Genomic DNA, 13,658 nt, shown 5'->3' on the forward strand with positions numbered 1-13,658 from the left:
ATAATTATTTTTCTTGACCCTAAGTTTTTGGACATGTATTTTCTCAGCGTATTTTTCGTCCCTAAGTGTTGGGACTAAGGTTTGTACTGATTCAAGATGTAACCCAAATACCGTTATTATACATTGTATGGTGTTGTATCGATCAAAATATCAAATAATTATAAGAACCAAAGACTATTTTTTTTAACATTTTCGTGTCGTGTTTTTACTAGTAAAGTGTTTTTTTACCATACCAGTTAAGTGTTGTATTTTTTTTTTGCTGCAGCCAGGTAGTCCATTTTCCGTTACTTGTTTATTTTTATTTACCACTGACTGGAATTTACCCGCGAATCGTACAGATATCAAAACGCCATGCCGGTAATTTTCCATTCCACGAGCACGTGCGACCTATCGTAATGTCTAACTTACAACGCCGTTACTTTTGTTCATCGACACGTTACAAAAAACGCGCGTCACGCATTCATTTTTTGATTTTATCGCTTCAGATTTTCAACACCGATTGAGAAGTAATATAGTTTGAATTCTATAACGATTTTAAAAAGGTATCGACAGAAATGTTGGCAAAATTCTATAAAAACGGTCGAATTTTCATAAAATTACTTGCAAAATTTCAAACAGCGCGATCCTAAATACTGATTTCTTTCTAAAAGTAAATAAATGATACAAACTATGGGCATAAAATTCAGACTTTTGACCAGAAAGTACAAAAACAGAATAGAAAAATCTTAAATAATGAAAAGGCGACAGCAATTTAAAAATATGAAGTAAAACGATTTTTGTGCAAACAGATTTCTGTTACGTGAACTCGTGAACGTAAATAGAAAATGCGGTTAAAAAACAAAAACATAATGATGTTGTTGCGTATTTTTAATAAGTTTTGACTGAATCTTTGTACATGTACATGTATTTTTTTGACACGACACTTTATAATAAGATATTCTTCTCAAACCATTTTGTAATTTCCTTGAGGGCAAATAGGTCACAGAGGTAAGATATCCGCTATTAAGTTTTGACACGTTACCTGTCAGTTTTTACGGGATATTGCACATTCGCTTTAAACAAATTAAAAAGAAGCTTTTTTTATGATTGTTACAACACTAGATCTACTTCTCAGCACTTAAGAACCGAGGCGGTACGATCAAACAGTGATGTGCAACATGGCGCGAAAACATGACGTAATGCAATGAAAATCTCGGGGAAACTATACCGCTTTGATCTCCACTTCTAATGTCATGATACCGACACACTTCTTTTAGCTCTTTGAGGGGGTGTTAATTGATGATGAAAACAAGGCCAATTACTTTGTTTATCAACAGAATAATTACCGATAATCGTTGTTGTTTTTTTCCGCTTTCAACACGGATGGGTGGGGGATGTTACCCGATGACGATTATTGTGTCCATATTTTTGGGACACTTTTCAAAATAATTATTTTTCGGGAAATAAGTCTTGGGACAGTGAAAAAAATAATTATTTTATGCTGTCCCAAGACTTAGGTAAAATACGGTATTATAAATTTCAACAAAAATGTGTCATTTTTCAATTTTTCAGGAGGAATTATATAAGATTCTTCATTGTGTATTGGTGAATGGAGAAACACGAGAGGCAGCCATGACATATATAGCTACAGCTCTAGACAGAAACTCCAAGAAATCTCAGATTGTGGTATGTCCTTATCATCTCATTGTTCCATGCTTTGTTTAGATAATAGAAAAACAAAATATGGCTCGTAATGGAAATTCTGATTCATTACACTTCATTGTTTATCTGTGGCTGAATGGTTTAGGCCCCTGGCGTTAACCCTTATCATGCTGGACATGACTGATTCTGCCTTTGCAACCAGTGTAGATCATGATCAGCCTGCACATCTGTGCAGTCTGATCCTGATCTGCACTGTCCGCCATTCAGTCAGTATCTTTTTGGTAAGCACCCCTTTTAACAGATAATGGTACTGTCCAAACTGAAAAATGGATAAGTTCATTGTAGAAATTTAGCATGGTAAGAGTTAAATCACTTGCTCCTCATTGCTATGTGTTTTAAACCTCTCTTTGGATGAACATCAGCTTCACTTTTTATCCATAAGTTAATAATTTTATTAGAACATGGTTTGAGAAGAAACTTTGACATTCGTTCTGAAGAGTCCATTTGCTTTCTTGGATTTATAATTGTTTAATAGGCTTTGAAATGCATGATTTTCAATATTGATTTCAGGTGAATGAAAATTTGGTGGCAGGAGAAGGCTTCATGTTAAACATGCTCACTGTACTTCAAAAACTCTCCATGAGAATTTCACTGGACAAGGTTTGTGCAAAGCATTTAACATTGAATAATAAGTTCACTTTGTCAGTATCCGAAGACAAAAAATATAAATAGTAAAAAAAAATTGTTTTGAGACAAGTGCTTACACAAGTAGGAAAGTAAATATTATCATGAAATTAAAATGGTCATTCATGAAATTTACTCAAATATAATTTCATATCATAGTCAATACTTATATTCCATTGATGTCCTGCAACATTGTTTATAAAAGGTTTTCTGAAATTGATGTCAGTACAGTAAAGTGGAACACTGTATTGCTCAGATTTCCGGTACAGCCAAAACAGACAGTAACAGAGACTTTATTGTCTATTGTTGCAACAATTTATCGCCTGACTGTTATGTCTGAATGAAGTTTTATTAAGGGCTTTCCAAATGTTCTAGGTCACTGTGTTTGTACATCTTACTTTCATAGAGTACTTGCAGAATGTTGAGAAAAGTCAGTGGATTATTTGGCTTAATGTTCTAAAGGGACCTCCATGACTGAGTGGTTAAGGTCCGTTACCTGTCACCACTGTGGGTTCTGAACCTCACTTAGGTTGTACAATTCTTTTATGTGAGGAAGCCATCTAGCTGACTTGCAGAAGGTCAGTGGCTCAACTCTGGTGCCCATCCATACCTGAAATAAGGCCCAGAGCGGCATCTGCGGTCTTCCTCCACTGTCAAAAGCTAAAGAGTGGTCATATGATAGTACATGTATTAATGTGACGTTTAACACAGTAATAATAAGATAAAAATTCTGTCTAAAATTTAATTTTACTCAGTTTCTTAGGTCATTCTGTGATGACTGTATTTGATTTTATAGGTGGACCAGTACTACATGTTCCATCCCCAGTGTAGAGTAACCTATAAATCAGAGGCCAGGTTGAAAATGTCCTCACAGGAGGCAGATGAATGGATCGAAAAACTAAGTTTGTATTTCCATAATTATTTCTTATATATTTAGGACTTTTTAACCCCCTTTTTGGGACATATAGATCTACCTTTATTCTGAAGCTCATTTGTCACATTCTTCATAATTATGTTTTAGTATTTATAACACTCTATATTATTTCTTGGATACTTAGATCAGTGATAGGTTTTTGTATTGACCATGTCATTGAAAAAATCCTATAAAGAATTTTGTTTCTGATTTGTTTCTAATTTATTTAATTGAAGTTGTGACATACTATTTTACTATTTTTTGACTCATTTGTTTGAAATTTTTCAAATAATAGAGCTTTTGTTGTCACCTTTTTGCCAGTGCCGGGGCTCACAGTACAGAAGTTTTGCATGTATGCAGGTCTCTCTGAAACTACTAGGCCAAAAATTATGCCCCCTTTTAACATAAATTTTCATGAAATTTGTGCATGTTAGCATGTTTCTCAGAAATTACTTTTCCAAATGTTTTCAGATTATAAACACTTCTTTAGCTTTCAAACTTTCCATAAGTCTTATGAATTGACAGTTCTGAGCTACATTTGTGTAGGTTCCATGTCTCCAGCTTGCAGTTTAAAAATGATGCCCTTTTGTTCAACTTAGAAATTTTGCTAAAGCTTTTGTATGTTAGCTGGTATTAGGCACACTATCATTAGACAGATCTTGTTTTATGACACTGATTTTAACTAATTTTCAGAGATTTGGAGAATGCATTCATCCTGCAAACTAATTTTCCCATTCATTATATGTTTAAGCCTTACCCTGCTAAATTTCTGTAATGAACTTGTCCATCTTTCAATTTGGACAATACCATTAACTGTTAAAAGGGATGTTTACCAAAAAAATACTGACTGAATGGCAAACAGTGCAGATCATGATCAGACTGCATGGATGTGCAGGCTGATCATGATCTACACAAGTCGCAAAGACAGAATCAGTCATGTCGAGCATGATAAGGATTAAAATCAGGAATCCAGTAATTTTTGTCCAAACAAAATAGTCATCTTAGAGGAAGTCATGCAAAACATCTGCAAATGAAATTTATTAAAGGTCTCACTGCATATCATTCACACCTTCATGCTAAGTTGAATTCAGTACAAATGACATAATTTATGCTATAAAATAGGGAAAAAGTGATTTTTGAAATTGACTTATTTCTACCACTTACAGGGAAAGAATCCAACCCACCATGGCAGGAACCAAAGTTTCCAACAGAATGTTTTACAGTGACAGTTTTCTGTCATCATCTATCCATATTGCCTGCTGTAAGAAAACACCAGCGATGTCTACGTGCAATACGTGAATTGTCTCGAATCGTTGAGGAGATGGAAAACTCAGAATCTCTATGGCGGCACTTGCCTACAGCTTCCAGGAATAGAGAAATCATGAAGAAATACAAGTCACAATATCAGGTAAAAGAACTGAGATATTTGAATATATGCTGACTCTACGCAACAAGTGTTCCTGCATTCTTTACTTTACCAACATTTTCTTGGCGACATAGCATGTGTTTCTCGATTCTGTACCTTGCTGACATTTTCTCACCAAGTAACTCGTATTCCTCATATAATTTATTACCTAGGGATAGAAGGTGAATGACTTCTAACAAATTCATTTTATTACACATAACGAAGTACAGTATCATATTATCCTGGCCAGTGAATTAAATATTTTGAACAAATGGGATGGGTGTCTATCCTTTTTAAGCTTGTTATGATCTCAAGTAAAATCATTCGCAGATGACTACAAATATATCCACTGGACAACTTTATAAAGTTTTGCGCAGCTGTATCAAGGGGCCATATTGGTCAACATATAAAGTTTGAAACTTTGATTAAGAACTACATAAATTCACTTTTACCATTACAGTGAAACACCGCTCGCTCGAGCATCGATGACTGGAGCACCCGGGCTCGCTCGAGCAATTCATGTGGTCCCGGCCGATTTCCTTCTATTTTCTATGTGAAATTACCATGGCTGGGTTGAGCATTGATAACTCGATCGCTCGAGCATGACACCTGGTCCCTGTGTATTAATTTACTCTTTGTTGCTTATGGCAAACTCCAGCAGAGGTGTCAAAATTTTTCACACCTTCAGCGGTCAGAATGTATCGGTTAATTTAAAATTTTCGCACGCCGTGAGAATTGCATGGTCTATTCCCCGACTATCTTAAATGTATGTTTGTCGGTATATTTGACCTAATAATGAGATTAATTATTGATGAAAGGTGGAAGAAAAACTTTACTGATCAAAATTGTTATTAATTATTACTTTTTTCTGCGGGATCGAGGAGACAATTATGAGGTCTTAATATTTTAATCAACAGTTGTTTGCATGCAAATAAAGGAAATAAGATAGCCTTTTCATAAAATTGAGACAATAATTATGAGATCTTAATTTGGAGAAGAAAATTGCGAATTCGTTTACAGTATTTAAAATAAAAAAATAAAAAACAACATGAAAATAAAATGTCTTAGCTGTTTCTTCACATGTGCCATTTACGATCTATCATAAATAACGTTTGCAATATGTTTTTGTGAAAACGTCACGAGTGTGTTATGATTACGCGTCACCATTTCCTCTGCAAATGGTCTCGATGAAAATTGGTAAAACAAACTTCAATTTTCTTCGTATGTTGGTCAATGTTTGGGTCGCTCGAGACCATGGATAACTCGAGCATTTTGCTCATCCCCTTGCGACCTCGAGCGAGCGGTGTTTCACTGTACTTTGTGAACCATGTCTTTATATTGATGATCTGTAGCTGTCGTATGCACAGTCATACAAAGTTTCAATTTAGTCTTTACAAAATATAATATGGACAGAGCAAAAACAAAATTTTGCATGTTAAAATCTTTTCTAAATTTTAGACTGAGAAATATTGATGAATACAGGCTCTAAGTCATGCCAGTGGTTACTCCAAGGCATTTACAATAATGTTTAAATTCCTGCTTGGTAATAATTGTCATTACTTAGCAAGATTTAGCAAATGCAAGGTTTCCACAATCAGTTAACCCTTATCGTGCTGAACACTATTGATTCTGCCTTTGCGACCATCAGCCTGCACATCTGTGAAGTCTGATCAAGATCTGCACTGTTCGCCATTTAGTTAGTATATTAATTTTTTGGTAAGCACCCCTGTTAACATTTAATGGTACAGTCCAAATTGAAAGATGGACAAGTTCATCATATAAGTTTAGCAGGTAAGGGTTAAGAGAAATCTGTTGTCTGTTTCAGCGGTTACAAAAGAGCAAACTTTGTGCAGAAGCTGCAATAATGGATGAGTCATTGCTCAGAAAATGTCTACAATTTTACAGTCAGCTTTCAGACTACACGCTTACAGTGGCTGATCCTGTGAATAAAGGGTGGGTTACATTACTTGATTGTATTTGCTTAACAGTGAATATTACTGATATATCTTGTAATGTTTACATAGTTGTGTTAGTGTCTGTCATTTCTGTGTCCCCTCAAAAGGGGGGGAGGAGTGTCAAGGTTATAGGGATGTTACATGTGTCCAGTGTAAGGCAGGTATTTCCCAACCAGAGGAATAGCTTGGAATATGAAATTAAGCTGTCTCAAATATTTAGAATATAAGGATCTTACCTGATTATGCAAGATACTATCTTCTCAGTTTGAGGCCATACAGTGTGGAATGGAAAACCAAGACCTAGCATGTAGTAAAGTTTTGAAACACTTTCCCAATATTACTAAATGGATTTGCCTCTGACTAAACTAGTTGTTCCTCATCATCTTCCACATTATATGACACAAGGGCCATCACTCCTACACTCATATTTAATGAATTATGTCACCTTTTTAGCTCGACTTTTCGAAGAAAAAGTAGAGCTATTGTACTCGCCCCGGTGTTGGCGTCACCGTTGGTTAAAGTTTTTGATAAAGTCAAATATCTCTGTTGACTTGAAACTTAAAATAGTTATTATCCCCCGCCGATGAAATCGGGAGGGGGGTATTGAAATGGCGTTGTCCGTCAGTCCATCCGCAGCCATTTCTCAGTAACTACTTGGTAGAATTTCATGAAACTTGAAATAAACATGAACCAACATACTGCGATGATGCCCGTCAAGTTTTTTTTTTGATTGGTCAATTTCCCTCAGAGTTATTGCCCTTGATTTAATAAGAAATGTCCGTCTGCAGCCATTGCTCAGTAACTAACAGGTAGAATTTCATCAAATTTGAAATAGACATGAACCAAGATACTGTGCTGATGCCCGTCAAGTTTTTTTTTGATAGGTCAATTTCCGTCTCAGTTATTGCCCTTGATTTAATGAAAAATGTCCGTCTGCAGCCATTTCTCAGTAACTAGCAGGTAGAATTTCATCAAACTTGAAACAGACATGAACCAAGATACTGCGACGATGCCCTTCAAGTTTTTTTTGATTGGTCAATTTTCCATATAGTTATTGCCCTTTAATTGTTTTAAAAATCCACAGATCTGTACATAACAAACCAACCAATTGGAAGAATTTCATTAAACTTCTTTCATTCTTTTCCATGAACATTTATTATAAACATGTGATGTTGTGTACCCACACCTGGTCACCACCTTACCTTGGTTCCCCCCCCCCCCCCCATTTTTTTAAATTTTTTTTTTTTTTTCATTTTTCATTTTCTATCAATATTTATAATCAACATGTAAACTGTTGTATCCCCACCCCACCCCCCAGCCCCACCCAAACAAACCATTCATTTTCTTTTAATTTGATTTTGACTAATGAAATTATTTGCTTCTTGGTAACATTCTTAACTTTTTGCTGGATATATTTTTTTGCCGTTCCTCAACTCTGACCCTTTCGGTGGGGGATTCCAATTCATCGAATTTGCTTGTTTACTATCAAAGTCTGTTGAATTTTGACAGAATTATGCACCTTTTTAACTTGGAATTTTTGGTTAAAGTTTTTGATTGTCAAATATCTCTGTTACTATTAAAGCTTTTTATTTGAAACTCAAAATGGTTATTTACTATCAAAGTCTACACCAGGAGACACAATTCCCATAACTCTGTTTGAATTTTGACAGAGTTATGTCCCTTTTTAACTTAAGATATGTTGAGAAAGCTACAGCAGGAAAGAGAACAATCTCTGCTACCTACATATATGTGACAAAGTATGGGAAAATTATCTAGAAATATGAGAACATCGAAAAAAAAAGTTCAAGACTGTTAGATGCATGACTGTGTTATCATGTATAGCAGGTAATATAGATAGCCTACTTTTCCATTGCATTGATATAACATAGACAGAATTAGGATTGACAAACTGTGTTCATTCAACAATTTCACTCTATAAACAGATTGTTTCCCTTGTGTAAAGAGGGTTTAGGGTAAGTCTCTATGACTCTTGAAAGAATAGATTGAATTCATTTTAAGGTAAGCTTTCTTATCTAAAATGTATAACTATCTGAATTATGGTAAGAATAGTTAACAGAAATTGTTGTTATATTTCAGTCAAGTGTTACCATTGCCTAATGAAGTGTCAAGAGTGTTTGCCGCGTTACCTGAATACTACCTGGAAGATATAGCAGAATTTACTCTTTTTGTTGCTCAGTAAGTTGAACAAAAACTCTTCAAAGCAGAGAAAGGAGGCCTCTGTAGCAGAGTGGTTAAGGTTGCCGACTTCGAATCACTTGCTCCTCACCAATGTGGGTTCGAGCCTCGCTTGGGGCTTTGAATTCTTTATGTATCCAGCTGGCTTACCGAAAATCGATGGTTCTACCCAGGTGCTTGCCCGTGATGAAATAATGCACGAAGGGGCACTTTGGGTCCTCTTCCGCCATCAAAGCTGTAAAGTTTCCATATGACCTATAATTGTGCTGGTGCGATGTGAACCGAACAAAACAAAAATCAAAGCTTAGCAAATACTATCCATTTCACATCATTTGATTAAGTCTTGATATCTGTAAGAAATGCTGTGTCAGACAAATATGTTATGGACTTGCACAGTGGTGTTGAAATAGTATTGTATGTTCCTTCTCCAATGCTATAAACATTCCTGGATTCAAATCAATGAAATTATTTTATGTGAGGAAGCCATCTAGCTAGCACAAAAAATATTGATGGTTGAAATACATCTTTGCTACTATTTTAGCTTTATGGTTCATCTCTGCTGTTTATGCCCCCGGCATCTACTGATGCGGGAGGCATATAGTGATTGTCCTGTCTGTCCATCCATCCGTCCATATGAGGTTAACCAAATGGGACCGTTTCGTCTAGCATAAATACCCCTTACTAGAATGACTTGATACTAATGCAGATGTAACCTGTGACCATTCCTCATCTTCAGACATCACCTGACCTCAGTTTGACCTTGACCTTGAACTTGACCTCATTTTGGACTTAGGTTGCTTTGTATCGACAAGGATGCCACCGGGGGCATCAAGCGTTTATTGAACGCAGCTCCTTGTTTGTGTCTTTAAACACTTAAGAATCCTGCTTGTATGTATGTTTGAAATGTATGTTGAAATATAATACTTACAGGGCCATGCCACATGTGTTAGAGGATCCAGCCACAGACAAAGTTATCCAATTGCTCATTGTGTTCACGTGTTCAGCACACTATTCCAATAACCCATACCTAGTAGCCAAGCTTGTAGAAGTGATGTTCTACTTCAACCCCAATGTTCAGCCTCGTATGGAGAAAATCCATGAACGGTTCTTGTTACATGACTTATCCAGGGAGTTCCTCGCAGCTGCCCTCATGCAGTTTTATACAGGTATAGTAAATTGTGTATAGAAGATGATGGCTAAATAAAGAGTCACAGCAGTGTCTGTTTTTTTTAGATTGACTGTTTGAAATATTTCAAATAGTAGAACTATATTCGTCTCCCTTTTGTCAGTGTCCACGTCACAGAATGTTTGCATGTAAGCAGGTTTCTCTAAAACTACTAAGCCTAAGGCTTTCAAACTTCAAACATGACTTCAGCATCATGAGATGACCCCATGTGACAAGTTACTTTACTCTAGCTTTTATTTTGTCAAAATTGTATCTCTTTTGATATGGAAATTTTGTAACAGTTTGGCATTTAAGCATGTTTCTGAGGAATAACTTTAACAGTAATTTATTGTTAATGTTTTCAGATTCTCCACGTGTCTTTGGCATCATGTGATTACCTCACATGGGAAGTTTCATAACTCTGACTTACATTTTAGCAAAATTACCCTACCTTTTCGACTTAAAAAATGTTGCTAAAGCTGTTATAATATATGGAAGCTAGTATTTGGTGCAATGGCTTTAAATAGTGGAGATCTCCATCATTAGACAAATTCTTTTAAGAAGTACATGTAGACAAGAGAGCAAGTGACTCCAATAAGCTTCAAGCTTTCAGATATTGATCAATGGCATTTCTGTGTTTTTAAAAATGCATTGACCCGCCCGCTTAGCTCAGTAGGTAGAGCGTTGGTCTACGGATCGTGGGTCATGAGTTCAGTCCTCGGGCGGGGCGTATGTTCTCCGTGACGATTTGATAAACTACATTGTGTCTGAAATCGTTCGTCCTCCACCTCTGATTCGTGTGGGGAAGTTGGCAGTTACTTGCAGAGAACAGGTTTGTATTGGTACAGAATCCAGGAACACTGGTTAGGTTAACTGCCCGCCGTTACTTGACTGAAATACTGTTGAAAAATGGCTTTAAACCCAACACAAACAAATAAAAATGCATTAGCAACACACTTTCAAGAAATTTTAAGCAATGATTAGTCTGCTTTATGTTAAGACGTTGATGCAAATATTTCATTCCTTAGACTATTAAGGAAAACTCAGATAAGGAATAATCCTTTGTTACAAGATTGGTATTTGTGCAGTAGGAAAGATTCTTTCAAAGAGATGTTTGATTTTCAAACTTTACATTAGAATATGCATTTGTCAACATGATGCTACTACTACAATAAAATCATTTTTTTTGTGGCATGTGTGTAAAGACTAACTTTGCAGAATCTATTGTTGTGTCGGTTTAAGAGATTGATCTGTATAGCAAAATACTGAATCCAAATTTTTATATATAAATATTCTAAATTTTGAAATCTGCAAATTCATATCACAGACAAATGGACATTGTAGACAAGACCCACACAATAGTGCTGAGTGATTTGAGTGTTTTTATCCAGTTGTAAGATGACTGTAACCATACATGTATTTCAGATATTGAACAAACTGGTTCCAGTAATGAGTTCTATGACAAGTTCAGTATAAGGTACCATATCAGTATCATCTTTAAATCCATGTGGACCATACCATCTCATCAACAGAAAATGATCGAAGAAGCCAAGTGAGTATACTTCTTGTGTATACACATAAGTGGTATAACATAGGGCATTTTTCCATGATCAGCTGATTTAAGGACGTATGCTAGAGTTTGGTGCAAAAATTTTCCCAATAACAGAATTTCTTTAAACTTTGGATATTGAAGGACAATCAACTAAGAAACAAAAATATGCGATAAAACTCATAGGTCACCGATATCGAAAAAGAGTTATCTGCCCTTGAAAACGCCATTTTTGGGGGGAAATGCGGTTTTCAAGGGCAGATAACTCTTTTTCGATACCAGTCATACCCATCTCATATACAGGGAATTCTAGCGTACGCCTTTAAAACTGTTTTTATGTTTCATTCTTATGTTTCTGGCTTAGAGCTATAGACCTTATCCCCCAAGTTTACCCATGGAAAAAGTCTGCTCTTTATAAACCATGGAAAACTTTGGAATATATATGGAGCTCATTGATGCACTGTTGGAATAAAAACTGTCTTGAAAACATATTCATGAGAGACTAATTTTCTTGGATTTCATGGATGCATCAGTTCACGAAATTTAATCTCAATAAAAGAACAAAAGTCACATTCATTTTCTCTTCAAACGTTGAAATTTATTAATTTAGATCCAAACGAAATAGCTGCAGTATCCAAAACCAGGAAATCCTGCTAAAATTCTAAAATGGACTGGTCCATCATTCAATTTGGGCAGTGCCACTTATTATACGAAGGGATGTTCACTGAAAATTTACTGATTGAATAGCAAACAGTGCAGACCATGATCTTGGTCTGCACTAATCGCAAAAGCAAAATCACTTGCTGCCACAGGCTAAAGGTTAAATAATTCATCAGGATTATATTTAAGTTAATAAATAGCAAGGACCATTAAAGTCCATAAATTCTAATTACTTGCCCCTCACCTCTGTTGGTTTGAGCTCTGCAGGACTTTTGTGTTTGCAAAAGGTCAGTACCTGCCTATGCCAGAAATACTATTTTAAGGGACCTAGGGTCTTCCTCCATCAATGAAGCTGGAAAAGGGTTGTATGACATAAATTTTGCAAGTTTGATTTAAAATCTAACAAAACAGATATGTGGAAGAACACATTCCAACACAGATCCTGTAGATTAAATGGTTACATTTCAGCAAAGGGAAACAATTTGTGAAGTTTGTGAACATGTTGATGAATGACACTACGTTCTTGCTGGATGAGAGTTTAGACTGCCTGAAGAGAATACATGAGGTTCAAGACGAAATGGCCAATACTGAGGAATGGAGCAAAAAATCTAGTGTAAGTTATGACAATACTGTAGTAAATGAACTGCGTTGGGTATTGCATCACAACACGGTGTATATAGGTAATCCGTTGTTGTTTTTTTATACGCCCGTTTGAAAAACGGGACGTATTATGGAAAAACCCCTGGCTGGCGTCCACAGACTTTGTCCGGAGCATATCTCTTCATGTATGGAGGGATTTTGATGAAACTTGGCACAGTTGTTCACCATCATGAGATGGAGTGTCATGCGCAAGAACCAGGTCCCTAGGTCTAAGGTCAAGGTCACAGAGGTCAAAGGTCAAATTCAAGAATGACTGTCCGGAGCGAATCTTCTTCATGCATGGAAGGATTTTGATGAAACTTGGCACAATTATTCACCATCATGAGACGAAGTGTCATGCGCAAGAATCAGGTCCCTAGCTCTAAGGTCAAGGTCACACTTGGAGATCAAAGGTCAAATTTAAGAATGACTTTGTCCGGAGCATATCTTCTTCATTCATGGAGGGATTTTGATGTAGCTTGGCGCAATTGTTCACCATCATGAGACGAAGTGTTCTGCGCAAGAACCAGGTCCCTAGGTCTAAGGTCAAGGTCACACTTAGAGGTCAAAGGATACAAGAATAATAACTTTGTCTGGAGCATTTCTTCTTCATGCATGGAGGGATTTTGATATAACTTGGCACAAATGCTCACCACCACGAGGTGGTGTGTCTTGCGCAAGAACCAGGTCCCTAGGTCTAAGGTCAAGGTCACAGAGGCCAAAGGTCAGATACAAGAATGACTTTGTCCGAAGCATTTCTTCTTCATGCATGGAGGGATTTTGATATAACTTGGCACAATTGTGCACCATCATGAGACGAAGTGTCATGCGCAGGTCCCTTGTTTAGAATT

At 36.3% G+C, this 13,658-nt stretch overlaps 1 protein-coding gene across 1 annotated transcript in view; it reads left to right on the forward strand.

The window, feature by feature from the left end:
- LOC123527242 (ubiquitin conjugation factor E4 B-like) overlaps positions 1 to 13,658 on the forward strand; it is a 40,329-nt gene that overhangs the window by 16,675 nt on the left and 9,996 nt on the right. Inside the window, exons 13-21 of the mRNA XM_053522587.1 lie at positions 1,552 to 1,665; positions 2,212 to 2,301; positions 3,122 to 3,227; positions 4,405 to 4,646; positions 6,469 to 6,596; positions 8,696 to 8,794; positions 9,725 to 9,960; positions 11,385 to 11,511; positions 12,637 to 12,781. Of these exons, the coding sequence (XP_053378562.1) occupies positions 1,552 to 1,665; positions 2,212 to 2,301; positions 3,122 to 3,227; positions 4,405 to 4,646; positions 6,469 to 6,596; positions 8,696 to 8,794; positions 9,725 to 9,960; positions 11,385 to 11,511; positions 12,637 to 12,781 (1,287 nt within the window). The remainder of the gene's footprint in view (positions 1 to 1,551; positions 1,666 to 2,211; positions 2,302 to 3,121; positions 3,228 to 4,404; positions 4,647 to 6,468; positions 6,597 to 8,695; positions 8,795 to 9,724; positions 9,961 to 11,384; positions 11,512 to 12,636; positions 12,782 to 13,658) is intronic.

This window comes from Mercenaria mercenaria, chromosome 14, assembly GCF_021730395.1.
Source record: "Mercenaria mercenaria strain notata chromosome 14, MADL_Memer_1, whole genome shotgun sequence".
Taxonomy (NCBI): Eukaryota; Metazoa; Mollusca; class Bivalvia; order Venerida; family Veneridae; genus Mercenaria; species Mercenaria mercenaria.